Source organism: Nestor notabilis, unplaced genomic scaffold (genome assembly GCF_000696875.1).
Source record: "Nestor notabilis isolate BGI_N333 unplaced genomic scaffold, ASM69687v1 scaffold9567, whole genome shotgun sequence".
In the NCBI taxonomy this organism is placed as follows: domain Eukaryota; kingdom Metazoa; phylum Chordata; class Aves; order Psittaciformes; family Psittacidae; genus Nestor; species Nestor notabilis.
In genome coordinates this window covers 36,198-52,299 of record NW_009936896.1, presented here as the reverse complement: position 1 = coordinate 52,299, position 16,102 = coordinate 36,198, and the positions used below count along the sequence as shown (strand labels likewise).

The window sequence follows — 16,102 nt, the reverse complement described above, 5'->3', positions numbered from 1 at the left end:
GGGGACTGCCAAAAGCTTTCAGTCCTGGCCCTTTTTCATTTGACTAATAGCTTGTTAACATTTGAACTGTGCATAGCCCAGGGTTGTGGTTATTTCTAGCGTGAAGATTATGTTTATGGCTTAGAAAGACAGGAAATGTGTAGGTGCCATGTGGTGGGGCTGAAAAGGATGACAAGGGCCTCTGGAAGATTGCAGTCCAGCGAATTTTTTTGTGTGGGCCAGTCGAAGAGCTGCTTCTTATTTGCACTGTGTCTTTCTAGTCCTTGTCTCATGGTGGGGAGCAGGCTAAGCATTCTGGTTTAGAATCATAGAATGGTTTGGGTTGGAAGGGACTTTAAACATCACCTAGTTCTAACTAAGCTCTCAGTCAGCTCCTCATTCATTCCCAGGCAGAGCTCATTGCACTCCAGCTGGTCATTGACATAGAGGGTGACACCTCCTTCTCCTGCCTGTCCTTCCTGATTGAAATAAGACTGAGCTCAAGTGTATTAAAAGTGGGGCTGGAAAGGAGCTCTTAAAGAAAAGTGAGGGCTGTCAAAAGCTTTTAGTCCTAGCATCATTTTTGTAGGTCATTGCTTGGGCCCTTTTTGTCTGCCTAGGCTTACGATTACAGCCTGGTTTAGCATTTGGGTTTGGAGAGAGCAAAGGTGAAAATCCCCAGTATGTGTGTTGTTGCACAGAGGTTTCCAAAGGGAGATGAGGGCTTTCAGATGGCTTCAGTCCTGGACTCTTATTTGTCTAGCCCATAACTTTGTGTTCTCTTGTGCCATAAACCTTCCTGCAGAAATGGTTGGGTTTTTGGAGGGCACTATGGCCAAGAGCTCCTTTCTGGGTGGAGCTGTGAAAGGGCTTTGAAAGCATTGTTTGGAGTTCAGAAGTTTTCTGCCCTGATGAGAAGTTTTATCATCCTCGCTGTTGCTGTGGGTTCTTTTATTTCAGGACACTGAGCATTGTGTTTGTATCATTCCTGCAAATTTAGTTCTCTTTCTGTCCATTAATTTCCACAATACTGCTTTCATCTGAATTTCTCTTTCTGCATCTAGCAGTGTTACAAATACCAACTCTTTACTAAACTGGGAAAGCTGTAGAATCTTCACATTTGACTCATCCTTGGGATTATTGTTACCTTACATATATTTTTATGCAAGATTTTTCTACCATTTTTAATGTTAGGTTCTTCTGAAATGTCAATGAAGAGAGCTACTTCTATGTGAGTGAGACAGTTTCATAATAGGAATCCAGGAAATGAGATTTGGCAACCTGGCCACTATTCCAGACAAAGAAAAATGAAGGCAGAAAAGCAGAAGGGTCAAGAGGGTGTGATCTGAAGTGGTGAAAAAATCAACAGGATAGATGGAAAGGAAAAAAAATAGTTTTCCAGATGTCTGACAGGGCTTCAGTGACAGGGTACAACGAGCCAGCCACTGGCCAAATTAAAGTGGCAAAGCTATGCAAACGCACTGTGAGAGAAAGCAACTCATGTTCTGGCCCTTTATACACTCAAACATAACGAAACTACCAGCTGAGTAGTGGTTATCAGGCATATCAGATCATGCTCTAATTGTGACAAACAGTGTTAAGTGCACAGCACCATGCCTTGTAGATGGCAAAGCCTCGTGAAAGCCTGGCTTCTTTAAATGAGTGTGAACTTCTTGTCATGAGCATATTTTTGTCCAGAGTAACATTTTAAAGCCTATATTCAAAGGTCCTTTGGTTTGTTTTTTTTTTTTAATAACAAAATCAAGTATTGAAATCAAATGCCATTTCTTATTATACACACTGCTTTGTTTTATTGTTCTTGAAAAGCTCCGTTTCCTTGACATGAAATTTGAGTTAATTTAAAACATTACAGAGTATTTGATGAACCACATGTGTTTAATCTCTTCCTTGTTTGCTCTTTTTTGATTTCCAGCCTCAGTTAAATTTGCTGGTAAATAAAGAATGGTTATGTGGCATAACATCAAAGTTAAAATTTGGAAAGCTTTGGACATTGACACTTTGGCTTAAGGTGATAATAAAATAGAATTCAAGGGAAAAAGCAATGAGGCCAATGCTGTGTCAGCAGAAACACTTAGAAGTGATTCCACTCTGGTTTTTTCTGTTGGTGTGTTAGAAAAGCTCTTGAATACAATTTAAATATTAAAGACTTGGCATTTCGTTTTCCCTGAATTGGTTAAGCAATAGTACATCTATACCATATCTTTAAACGTATTTTTTTCTTCCAGGCATCTAACCCAGGGCAGTTTGAGAATGACAGTGATGTACTGTGGCAGCGAGGACATGTTCCAGAGACAATAATCTATCATGGTCGAGTAGGAATTAACACAGATGCGCCAGATGAAGCACTGGTTGTCTGTGGAAATGCAAAAGTTATGGGCAGAGTCATGCATCCATCTGACAGCCGAGCAAAGCAGAATATCCGGGAGGTGAGGGCTGTGGAGTATTTAGGCCATTTGTGTTTGCACCGCAGCACATGTGTGGATCATTGTTCTGACACATGAAGCAACTTCTTTATCCTTGGTGAGCCGAAATGGTGGCCTAAAGAAACCAGATGTACCACTGTGCTCTGTAGAGCCATCGCCTCCGGACATTGGAAGAGGCTGCCCAGGGAGGCTTGGGATATCTGTGTAAATGGGAGTTGTAAGACTGAAGAGTTACTGGCAATACAAATACAAATAGCACTCTGCTAATGGGGAATGGGAAGATTGTCCGTATTTTTCAATGTGAAGATTGGCCAAGTGTCCGTGTCAGGCTTGTTCTATCTCAGCGATGTCCTAGATGCCATGACATTTTTATTGTTTCAACATGTGAATGTTGGTATTTGTCCAACTAGGTCGACACAAATGAGCAGTTGAGAAGAATAACACAAATGAGGCTGGTGGAGTATGACTACAAGCCTGAATTTGCATCTGTTATGGGAATAAAAAACACCCATGAAACAGGTATTCAGTCCGCTCTGTTCCCATTTTTCATTGACTTCCACTGTTATTCATTGTGTCATAGTATCTTTTAACACCCTTCCTATTTCATCCTCATTTCTCAGAATACTACAGTTGCACACTTTGCTGTGTGTCTCTTATGATATAAAAATGCCAAAATTAAGCATTTCTGGTAATTTTCCAACTTCTGTTTCAATTTTTAAAGATAGGAGTTTATTTTCCCAGAAGTTTAATTAGAATGAATTATGTGATCACAGACAATTTTTTATTGCAGAGAACCAGGAATTCTAAAGGTTTCTGTTTGTTTTCCGTGGAATGGAAAAAAAACCCCTGATATCCTGGGTTTTCCTACCATAGAGAAATTCTAGATCATGTTTGGCCCTGCCTGTAGCTTTTAAGAGAGTCAACTCAAACCAGACAACCATGGTCAGTAGTATGGCACTGTGTTTCCTGACTTTTTGTTATCTTGTGAACAGGAATAATAGCTCAGGAAGTGAAGGAGCTTTTACCTCAAGCTGTTAGAGAAGTTGGAGATGTTGCTTGTAATGATGGAGAAAAAATAGAAAACTTCCTCATGGTTGACAAGGTACGGTCTTGAGAGAGCAGTTGAGGATGTGTATTTAGACTGTTCTTTTCATATATGGAGCTATAAACACACACTATGCTTTATACAAAGCTGTATTCCTTCACATATATTTACAAAAATCATGTTTGGCAAATCACTGAGAAAAAGCTGAACCACCAAATGTTAGTAAATGGCTGAATCTTATAATCACAAAAAGCATTTATATTACAATCTCATTACAATAATAAATAAACATACAATGAAAGACAAAAGGAAAAAACTATAACTTTGCAACAGTGATTTCTTAGCATTGATCCAACAAGTGGGACTCCAAAACATTCTTTTGTGTTTAAGTGTTGAAGTTAATTCAGTGTTCCAGAAGTGAATTAAACAATGATGGAATTCTATCAGTTAAAAAAAAAACTTCCTTCCTCTAATCCTGGTGTAATCACTTCAAACCAAATACAAATGCTAGCTCTGCGTGCTCTGTGGGAAGGCTTTTTTTAGCCATCTGAAGTCCTTACTATAGCTTCAAAATCTTATACTATAAAATGTTTATGGCACAGAAAGTAATTACCATGCTCACAGGTTGGAAACAATGGCTTAGCCTATTGTCCTGTGCTCTCTTCCCCTTCTTTTCCTGTAGAAATAGGGCTGCAAGGGACTGTCATTCACAGAGTCCAGTTACATATGACTGCAGAGAGTGCTTGTCCAGAACATTGCTCAGAGAGGCCCCTCTGTTGTGTGCCATTCAATGCAGGTCAGAGGACCACTTCCCAGCTTTTTCCTGCTTATAGCTGGTAATGGCAAGAGGGAGGTTTTACAGATTGGTAGCTGTGTCTTGTCCGGCTATGATGTCATGAACATGATCCTGTATTCATTATAATCATGCATTCTTTCATTATTCTATAGAAAACACCAGTTTATACCACCAAACTTGGAGAAAATATCTATTAAAAATATTGTATTTCACTTGTCTTCTTTTGATAGGCTACAAACAAGTTAAATTCACAGGTTAAATCTGCTAGGCTGTTTTCCATATAAAGGAAGTGTGAATTAGACTCCTTGATTAAAGTTATGGGAAGAACACTTCCTAGAGATGCTGTTGAAAAGGAGACTTCTAGAAAATTTGCTGCATTTGATCAGGGATCCAAACTGTAGCTGGTTTCTAGGTGATCACAGAAGAGCAGTGGTGTTAGATTGTGACACTAAGGCAGCACTACAAATCAGATAGTAGATGCCTCTGTGAGAGTGTTAAGGTTTAAAATTCAACACAGTATGAAGATAAAATATAGTTTTAATTCTTGGTTTACAAAGTTTCTTCAAGTTCTTCTGCAAGTCCTCATTTTCAATTTACTGTGAATTGAACATAAGCAATTTTTAGTCTTGCGAAAAAGTTTTATAGTCATAAGCGTATCTCATTTACAATGAGGTAACTTGTGTTTGCATTTTAAATATTCAATGTATCCTTACACAAGTGAATTCTATATTCATTACTCCTTGTTACATATGACATGAATATACTGTATCTCCTTTTTGTCATTGTTTTCTTCTCAGGATCAGATCTTTATGGAGAATGTTGGTGCTGTAAAGCAGCTTTGTAAACTAACCAACAATCTTGAAGTCAGAATAGAAGAATTGGAACAGTGGAATAGGAAACTGGCCAGGCTGAAACGAATGAACAGTTTAAAGTCAACTTTCAGTGAAGAGAGCAAAGTCAGGTACCTGTCTGGGATGTTTTCTGATAGTTGTCAGAGATTGGTAAAGTGCTCTCTGTGGTGGAAATGAAAACCAATTTTGCTTGAAAGTGGAGCTCAGCTCATTTCCAGCATTTAAGTAGTGCAAAAAATGCCGATTTCTTATATTTCTTAACTCACTGACTAATAAGTGGCTGACAAATTGTAGTAGTTTTTGTGACTGCTTCAGTGGAACGAAGCAGGGGTAGATTATGTCCAGTTACAGCCGTGGAGTGTGGAAATTTTTGCTAAGAGAAATCTGCAGAGCTGCTTCTGCAAGGAGAAATCCTCATTAGTTCTTCAGTGGAAGTGATAAGCACTTCCTATTTCGATATCATTTCCCCAAATTTTCTTTGAAACCAAATGTAACATTTAATAGCATTCACCTGAATGAATTAACTGGAGGCCTTCGTTCTTGAAAACGAATCTGACGACACTTCTGCCTTTCTCTTTTTAAATGTTGAAATTGCGAAAGCAAGTGACATTAACACCCTATTGAAAATGTCTCTTTTTCATTTATTAGTTGCTGAAGCATTTGACTGTTATAAAGATCTTGTTTCTTACAGCAGGTGTAGTCGAGCTACCAGTCTTTTGCCATCAAAAAAATCAGTCCCACTAAAATCCAGCAAGGTGAGTGAAATATGAAATATATAACATATGCCTATGAAAGAGATTTTGTAAGTGCTGAAATATTGGTGAATGCTTTTGTGTTTCTAAATATAGGATAAAATTCCTTACCCGTATTTACTTAGTGTCCTGCTAGAAACTTAAAAACTAACTGCAATGAGATAGAAAATACGTATGAGACACTTCTTCTCACCTATACATTATGTGTGAGAGTAGGTCCACGCTGTGTAATGGTGTGAGGGAGAAGACCAACAGGACAGAGCTGTTGAGCCTGTAGGTGTGCTCACATGGTGCAGTGCAGCCTTGCACAGAAATGCTCGTTTCAGTTTGGAAGTCTGCACAGTGATAGTTCTTCTCAGCTTTGTTCTTTGGATGAATCTTTCACTGTGGTTTGTAGCTAGCATCTCCTGGTTTATACTGGATAATGCTGTCCTTCAGTTGGTTAAGATCTGGATAGGATGTCGTTGCTATTTGTGACTGCCCATATCTTGATATAGAAAGAGGAGATTCCTTTTCACAGAGATTGAGTGAGCTGACCTTTTGCAAGACAGTCTTCCCTAGGCTGCTAAGTCCTGTTCTTTAAGATGAATTAATGCTCTTTTGTCTACCTTGCTTTTGCGAGTGCCAAAGAACAAGAGAAAATAGCAGGTCAAATGTTCTTTATTCCATAATGACAATAAAATGCTTCATCATCTAAGATCATCCTACTTGTTTGGATAGTGTCTTCCGTATTTACACTGGCCCTGGTTTAACTTGGTCTGAGTATATACTGAAAGCTGCTCATGTCTTAGTTCTGGCCACTGACGAGTTCTTAATTTCATTTTGAAATACTTCAAGAGTATGAAAAATGGCAGGAAGAAAAGAGAAGGAGCTGTTATACCCATCTTTTCTTCCTTTGTAATGTTTGTTTCCCCAGACTATCAACTACGCACATTTCATTCACGTTTTTTGGGAGCCTTTCATTACTTAAGTTTTTCTCTTTAGACGTGACCCTTATATAAAGATGATTTGTATGGTTCCTCTGAAAGAAACAAGGTTAACCTATAGTCAGACTAATGTAGTATTCTTTAATCTACTAGTACCAGCTTAGTTATGTTAAATTAACCAAGCATCTTCTTTTGTTTCTAGGTTTGTTTGTCAAAGACAAAAGGGTCTTGCTCCATGAAGGTTTTCCGGGTGACAGTAATAGCTTTGATTGCTATTATGGCACTATGGTAACAATTAATTATCAACAAGTTGACTTGGTTCTTCTCACTTCCCCTTTCTACTTATCTCATCAGAAAGAAGTCTGCAATTTTTTTCTTCTTCTCACCCTTCCTGCTCAAATAACACAATGTATTAAAATTAACAGTGAAGATACCTGGTAACACTGTAAAGTTGAAATTGTTTTAGAAAGTGAGATACTCATATGGTGCGCACACACCTAATCTCTGTCCATGTCACCAATGTATGCTGCACCTTGAATGAATCTTGGTGGCTCATGTGGCAGGTGCAAAGCTGAACTCGTGAGACTTTACATGTTTTATGCAACCATTCTGTGCTGAAGTACAATTTCTGATGTACAGAGTGATTCAGTTGTGTGAAATGAAGCTGGACTTGTTTCAGCATGTGGGCAGTCCTGTGACTATGAAAGTTTAACTTGTGACATTGGACTTGTGGAAAGGAAAGTACACGCTGGACTTCTGAGATTGCCATTTTTCTGTTTCCAGTCCAAAACCCTAGGTCTTACAATCTCTCTGTGGAGTGAGTGCTTTGAACTGGTGCTGCAATTCTATTTACAATTGAAAACTGACCATGTTTTGTGTTGAATACAAGTATATGCATACATTTATACATGTATCTGATCTAAACTCTATTAAATTCAGTTGAAATTTTTCCCACTAAAGGGAAAGTGATCAGATAGTTGACTCATACATTACTACATTTTGACAAGGTGCTGTCAAAGTATTATTCATATTATGTTACATAAGAGAAAGATGTAAATCTACAGAATAATTCTCTTTCTACAGTGCTTTGACGATCTCGACCCTGTATTTACTTAGCATTCATGACAGAAGTTTTGAAAAACATCCAGTTTACAGGCAAGTAGTTAAATTAGCCAATTAGAATTAGTAATAGGTTGTGGACCAAAGCTCTGATGTCCACTTCTTAATGAATTGTTTTTCTTCATCAGCACTACAAGTTCTGTTCTACTCTCTCACTCTACTACCACAGCAGGTACAGTATCTCTGCTGGTCTGCATGCATGTAACAGACTTTCAGTTTCTGTGCTATTATAAAATTGTGTCTTTCTTTTTTCCTTTAGAATTTCATGGGGAAAGCACAATTTCTCAGAGCACTCAACCTGTCAGTGGGATCCCTGAAGTGAATTTCTGCGACATTTTGCCTTGTGACAAGGTCTACTGTTGTCCAATTCATCAACCAAAAGTCAGATCTCCAACTTACGAGGAAACCAATGTAAAGACGAAACGTAAGTTGAAACATTAATTTCTATTATTCGCCATGTGAGTAAAGACTATATGAAGAGTGTAGAGGAAGGTAGTTAGGTTCCTACAAAAGAGCCTAGTCCAGAGGATTTAAAAAATCCTGATACAACTAATCATCATTGCAGTCAATGTTTTTGAAAAATCTGGCCTGGTCACCATCAAGAATATTGGGTCCTGAGATGTTTTGTCAGCTGTCACTGTTCTTCCTGCCCATTCACCATAAATGATTTCACGTGAACCAGAAAGTCACTGATACCTTCAATTAACCTTTGTCTACAGTTGGACAGGAGTTGATTGGAGGTAGTGGAGGGTTACATTGTCAGTCTCTGGAAGCAAGTGTTCATATTACTAAACCTAGCATTCATACTCTTCCTTTCTTGGCCTTGGGAACAATTCTTGCACCAACCACAGCTAACAAGTTGAGGTAAAACTGGGGACAGATGCAGTTCAGTTTATGCAGTACAAATGTCTGCCAGGGCAGACATTGCCAATTGCTGGACACTCTTAACCGCATAAACTGTTTCAGTGGGGTTCACCCACTGGCCATTCTTTATACTGCAGAGTGTTGTCTGCAGACAAGCTGCATACAAGTCGTCCTTATGATTCTTAGTGCTGCAGGAAGCCCCGTGGCAGACAGAGCTCAGTACAGTGCTTTCAAGAGGTTATACCTAAGTGCTTTGTATTGCTCTACAGTCTAAAAGTGTTGACTAATTAAAAAGGTATTAATCTAATTTACAAATGAGAGAACTGTAGAGAGATGAAAATGAAATTTGAAAGCCTTCTATCCCCAGCTGGCTGCTTTTGATATTAGATGGAAAAAGTAAACACAAAGCATTACCTTCTCAAGGTCTTATGCTCCAAATAGCATTAAGCGTGGATCCAAGAGTGAAAAATCAGCACAGTACACAAGCTACTGAAAGATTTCAGATCTGCACAAGGTTAATGAAGCTGAATGTGTCCCCAGATGGAAGGTAACAATGTCAATATGAAACCCAAACAGAAGGAAAACCAACAAGCTGCTTAATGTTTCTGTAGGCAAGATAAATGAAAAAGAAAATGTCTTCAGAACAAGAAACTAAGAATTAAATATGGGCAATAATCAAGATAAACAGTGGATATTTTAGAATCAGCTAATTATCTGATTTGTGGAAAGATAAAACTATTTGAAATTACAGTTGAATTAAATGCTAATTTAGGAGTTCATATTTCACAGATATGCTCCATTATGTGATACCTGAATTCAGTGGGTGTAGGCTACTACTGAGTACATCCATTGTAGCTCCCAATCCCTTGCATCTCAGATTTGTTGAGAAGAAGGCTATTAGGAGTGTTCAAGTAGAAACAAAAGCATTCATATGCAAGAAAAAATTTATTAACAAAAATTCAGCACATCTTCATGTAATCTAGTTTAATGAGGCCTTTTCCCCCTCATACTTTATTTGCATTAGGGGCTGGTTTCTCTGAAGAATTTAGACTTTCAAACTCTTACTGATTTCAGTGTAAGTGAGCAGTGTGAATACCCTTTGGCATCTGGGCCTTCTCTGCTCTCTGCTTCCGTGTCCCTTAGTGCTTGCCCCTTCATGCTAAGTGTTTCTGGTAACCAGGGGCTGTCCTTACTTTCTTTCAGAGTGTTGTTTCTCCCTGGTGTCTCTCCCTGCAATAAAAGCTTGGTGAGGGCTCCTGCTGGGATTTGGTCAGCTTCAAGCATTTGCATTTATTGTTTTCAGATGACAGTTAATGGATTCATAGCAAGCTACTACCATCACAAGAAATCACCAGCAGGTTTTTTCCATAATGCTTATAGCATATTACAACTCATTTGAATTAAAACCAGAAAGTGCTTTAAGTAAAAAAAAAAAGAAAAGATACCACATTTATTGGATGTGGTATTTATCTGAATCTAATCTGAAGATAATGGTTTTCCTCATTACATTCTAGTCGTGGTAATACTTTCATATTTATTATTGAATTGGATCTTCATGCCCCACACGGGCCTTGAGAAAGCCCTCAGAGTTACTGTATGTGCAGAGTGGAAGTTCACAATTTACTGAAGGCTGCTACAGTGGTTTTTGGTGGTTCCTGGTGTTCTGAATTGGTAACTTGAGTTCCAAATAAAAATAACATTAGGGTCCAGGTTTCTACATTTCATTTGGTTTGCATCAGCTTAAAGGACAATGAAATGGTAATTTTATGATGAGTGAAAAAAAAAAAGTAAAAATAAATTTCTATACTGGTTACTGACTTCACTTAAATAACTGAGATCCTAGGGAAGTAAATCTGCCTTCATCCTGGTTTTTATATAAAATTCTCATTCCCACTTCATACTTTCCTCCATCATCTGTGAAAGAATCACAGTGTTAAATGTTTAGTAATTCAGAATACTTAATAAATATTCCTGCACAGCTGAAGTATTTTATCTACAGGGGGAACATCTTTCTTTCAGTGAGCAATCTTTTACCTTTACTAAGGGATACAGGTTTTCCTACGGAATAGTTCTCCGTTAATGAAAATGAAGAATGGCAGGGAACATTTGATGAATTGCTAACATACCTAGACTATTAAGAGAAAACAGAAGAAAGTGAAATAAAGATATGACAATTAGTTTGTAAATTAAAAGGAAGAATAAAAGAACTAATAGGCTTTTTCTAGGTCTGTCTCAAGACCTACCGTACATGTATAATGATTGTATGTGTTCAGTAGCCATTTTTCTAGGTATGTGCAATAGTATAAAGAAATGGGACAAGAGAATCACAGAGTGGTTTAGGTTGGAAAGGACCTTAAGATCATCTAGTTCCAACCCCCCTGCCATGGGCAGGGACACCACACACTAAACTATGTCGCCCAAGGCTCTGTCCAACCTGGCCTTGAACACTGCCAGGGATGGAGCATTCACAACTACCCTGGGCAACCCATTCCAGTTCCTCACCACCCTCACTGTAAAGAACTTCTTCCTTATACCTGACCTGAACTTCCCCTATTTGAATCCATTACCCCTTGTCCTACCGCTACAGTCCTTAACAAAGAGCCCCTTTCCAGCATCCTTATAGGCCTTCTCTTCTCCAGGCTGAACAGCCCCAGCTTTCTCAGCCTGTCTTCATACGGGAGGTGCTCCAGCCCCCTTGTCGTCCTTGTGGCCTCCTCTGGACTTGCTCCAGCAGCTCCATGTCCCCTTTATGCCGTGGACACCAGAACTGTACACAAGACTCTCAAGGTCTCATGAGAGCAGAGTAATTACAGATTATTACTAAATGCAACAGTTACCACCTAAGTTGGCAGAACTGGTAGATCTGTATGATGACCAAGTAAATAGAAAATGGATTCAAGGAGTAATTAGCAGCAGTATCACATCATAACAAAACACAAATATTATGGAAATCCCAAAGATGATTTTGTGCTATATCGCTTCTGGGTTCTCATATTCCAGTTGTTAATGTTGCTCCATGCTCTCAATCACCTAATAGCATAAGAAAAATCTGGATTTTCTTATTTCCCAATCCTGAAATGAAAATCTGGAATTAATAAGAAAATAGTAAGGTCAATCCAGCTGTCTTGTTTCAGTGAAACAATTAATTTTGATTTTTCCTTTTGTAAAAATAATTTTTTATATAATGAAATAGTGGCTTCTGTTCTAAACAGTCATTTTGAAATCAGGGTTTTTCTTTGGAAAATGTGGGAACTGAGCATTTTGATATTCTAGAAATACATTATTCCTTTATTTTTTTTCCACAGATGAAATCGTATTTAATGAAGCATGTTAGTTTAGGCAAGATCAACATTTCTTGGTGCCAGTTTATTGGTAACATGTGTCTGGACAGATTCTTGGCTATCAGTTACTGTAAAAGCCCAGGAATGGCTTTAAACCATTTCCCATGAGCCTGAAGGGCCTTTTGCCTTCCTCAGGTTGTACTATGTGATGATTATTCAAAAGACCTTTTAAAGTTCACTTTTCTACAGAAGTGCTGAGAAAACTAATATAAGAATAACAATAAGCATCAGCTTATATTTCCCACTCTAGTTCAATATTCCAAATCACAGAGGTGGCATCACTGAGCATGATGATCATGTTGTTTGTTAGAGCTGTGTATTAGTTTCTTTAATTTGGTGATTCATCCTTCTCTTTCTGAAGTGCTGTGTCTCACTTGGATCAGTCCTCAGTGTCTTACATCTTGCACTCAAAAAGCTAATTTATTCCCCTGGCCTATGTTTGTGTGGCAGATACTGATTCTTACTAACTCTGTTTTCTCACTATCACTAATAAGAAAGATGTGGTTTTATGATCAGATGTGTGCTGAAGTGCCTGACTGGATGTTGACTTTTGCTTTGTCTCTGTGTTATAGCAATTGGTGGTATTCTGTGTCTGAGATGAAATTTACTCTACTAGTTTTTTTTTCTGAAATGTTTTATATATCCTATAGCATTTCAAAAGCTTGTTTCTTGTTATGTACAAACTCCTTTGAATGTATATATTTTCTTCTGAATAGAAGTGCTTTGTATTTTAAAGGTGTCTCTTGTGGTTATGAATACCTTTATCCAAGAGATAATTAACAACATATCTCCAGGTGTTGTATTCATATTTTGCTGTTACAACTGTGCAAGGCTAATATTTCTACATACATCCTTTCACAGGAAGCAGAAGTGACGTGTTACCTGAGCAAGATCCAGCCAAAAAATCTAATGAAAGACTTGACCTTGGAAGTGACTGTAAGTCTTGTATTTTACAAAAAACCTGTTGAAACATATTGATTGTATAACTTCAAAGAGCTACCTTTAGGCTTGGAGTTCTGCTGCTGGAATTAGAGAAGTTTCATTTATAAGTGAGCATGATAGAGAATTAGCACTTAGGAATCTATTGAATACCTGTGATTCACTGTAATTTTCTTGTCATCCCAATTTATTCTTACATCTTTATTAGATTTTTATAGACATTCTGGCTGCCCTCTCTAGAGACTCTTTTGACTTGTCTTCAGATGCAATAAAATGACAAGTGACATTTTCCTTGACAGGGGCTAAAATCTTGCAAGGTGCTTAACGCTGCTAACCCTTACACAGCAAATGCTTAAAGGATGTGAGTGTAGTATTTGTGTGCAGGAAAAGCATGATACAGTGTAAAGGAAGTGTTTGGGTTTGGATCAGTTGACCTAGTGAATTAAAGCATCAGCTGCTTGACAAGGGCCATCTTTACCTTAGGATCCTGACACTGCCTGCCTCAGTGGAGCTGGTATGAAGTTCTTTGGCACAAGACTTTTGGCTTGGTTTCAGGCTCCCCTGGTAGCAACTGCACACTGCTGTCAGAGCCAGGCTGGGCTGAAAATATTGATTCATTTCCGTGAAGATGGCTATCTGCTGATTACATATGTTAGAACAGCATGCTCTGGCATTCACTCAGTATAAGCAGGATTGTGCCTTGTCTTTTCTGTTTATGTGGATGCTCTGTTTTAAGGTTTGGGGTTTTTTAGTAAATATTTGGTTAAAGATCAGGCAGTATTTGGATGGTAAAAAAATCTATACACTGGCATGCACTTAACGCAGGTAATAAGGGGAAAATCTTTCCCCTTTTGATTTTTTTCACATGTCTACACACCTCAGGAAAGATCCTCTGTGGCTTTACTGTGGTACGTGTTGTACTGAGATACTGCATCACAGGGAAATGTTCCCCTGTGCTAGTTCTTTGAGATTAACATGCTCAATTTCTCTCTGTCAGTTAAGCATACCTGTGGATATTTGCATGCTGAAAGTTAAGTATATGCTACTACACAGATGTTTTATAATCAGAGCACAGATCAGCTTATAATCATCAAGTTTCTCTGCAAAGCAGGGAACTGTTGCTGTAGAACAGAGGAAGAGAAACACAAAAGCAGTGTTCAAAGCGCAATGTGAAGAGCAGTCTTGGGCCTGCCAGGTCCTCTTTGTACTTTCTGCACCACACTGCAAGACTTTAAATATCAGCAGCTTGATGCTGTAGTCAGCAGCTGGAGTCTGGCTATCTGCTGATGCCCCACACGCTCCCTCCACACCTAGGCCTTCCCCAAGTCATTGGCAGCGTGAACCTAGGTCCACTCAAGGGGATTAAACTTGTTCAGCCCCTTCCACTTGAGGGCCCTTCACAGTTGAGACTGAAGTCAGCTGGTTTAGGGGTCTGAGATGCTGCAGGTCCTTACTATGGACCTGCACTGGTTGGATGCTGTAGATGTATCCAGAAGAAATAAGCTTTTCAGGATGCAGCTCAGTGCAGTGATTCCTAGGCCTGTGAAAGCAGAAGCTGTGCTGCTGTGTTAGCGTGCTGGTTCTTGTTGCCTACCTCTCCACAGGGCTAAGCTGCCTTGGGGAAGAGCCACACCATCATTGCTATACCCTTTGTTGTATATGTAGGATATTGCAAAACTCTTAAGTTATTGCAAGTTCAAGGCAACATTTTATGAAGAAATTATAATGTTCATTAGAGTTAGGCAGTTCTCCTGCACATAGAATTAGGAACAAGTTTTGTTGCATTCCAAATGATTTCTCTGAGCAAAGGTAATGTTTTTCAAGTTAATGGTTACTTGCATGAGCGTGGCTTCTAGTACATTAAAATGAACATTAACACATTTGTATTTTACTCGGACTGCCGTCAAAATAGCCTTCAATGTCTGCCCAAAAGAAAATGTTACAATATTAGGTGCCCAGCATATCTGTCCCTGTAAATTGAACAAGGATCTTACCTCTGCTGAGGTAAGATGCCATCATTATGATGGCAGAATGAAGGTAATCAACCAGAGGCTTTTTACTGAGTGCTAATTTATACCTGCAGCAACTCCTGTAGTGGCAAGCCAGAGAGTAGATGCCACTATATTTAAGGCAGTTTTATTATGCTCTTAGCTAATATTTCTGAAATAATCAAGAATAAAACATTATTCTTAATATTTTTAGGGATTGATACAACAGTCAGTTCCATACGGATTTTGGAAACTCAGCAAAGCATTGACAACAGCTATTGTAGTAAAAATCTACAGTGCAGGTAGGTAAATTGTTTTATTATGCTTTATTATGGTGGAATAAAATACCATTAATATGGCACGGCTGCTTGTCTGGCTCCTTCTCACAGTTGCTTCGTCCAGCATGCAGGAGTTTTTTATACCTTTGCATATTTTTGTTTTCTTTAAATTTAAATGCAATTTCCACATTTTTGCAAAGATACTGTCTATCTCAAAATCCTATGTGCATTAATGCCACCTTTTCCAGGTCTGGAAATTACAGTTATGTAATTCCTGTTAACAAATACACACCCATGGATGTAGAAATCTCACTGGAAATAAAGTAAGTACAATTAAAGATAATACATACTTAATAAGACAGTAATTAGTATTTTGGATAGTAATTATTAGCCGATTTCTGTTGTCACATGAATTTGTCTGGATTCAGAGGAGTAGGTCAAATCTATGCAGGATAGATGTTAACGTAGATCCTTTGCTGTAGCATAAGCCTAATACTGCTCTCAGCCCGATCAGAATTTTCCCCCATTGATGCAGATATTAAAATCCGGTAGTTTTAAGGTTCAGTCTAATGATGATTGGAGCAGACATGTACACATATATTAGGAGGATTGTGGCCTTTGGCCTAGGGATTTGATTTTTTCTTTTTGGTCTAGAGAAATATTACTAGGAATATACAAGCATATATAAATAACTCCAGAGAGCACAAATTTTTTCACCTCTTGTTCCAAGCCCTGTAAAGGGGATTCTTGAGCAGGAACCTCTGTTAAGGCATAAAATTA

The 16,102-nt window shown here is 38.4% G+C and overlaps 1 protein-coding gene across 1 annotated transcript in view; it reads left to right on the top strand.

Annotated features, from left to right (window-relative positions):
• The window catches only part of MYRFL (myelin regulatory factor-like), a gene marked incomplete at its 3' end in the record, with an annotated part of 31,199 nt that overhangs the window by 11,322 nt on the left and 3,775 nt on the right, over positions 1-16,102 (top strand). The window contains exons 7-15 of the mRNA XM_010018570.1: positions 2,226-2,426; positions 2,834-2,942; positions 3,416-3,525; positions 5,062-5,225; positions 5,810-5,870; positions 6,996-7,081; positions 8,041-8,084; positions 8,172-8,336; positions 15,259-15,346. Coding sequence (XP_010016872.1) covers positions 2,226-2,426; positions 2,834-2,942; positions 3,416-3,525; positions 5,062-5,225; positions 5,810-5,870; positions 6,996-7,081; positions 8,041-8,084; positions 8,172-8,336; positions 15,259-15,346 — 1,028 coding nt within the window. The remainder of the gene's footprint in view (positions 1-2,225; positions 2,427-2,833; positions 2,943-3,415; positions 3,526-5,061; positions 5,226-5,809; positions 5,871-6,995; positions 7,082-8,040; positions 8,085-8,171; positions 8,337-15,258; positions 15,347-16,102) is intronic.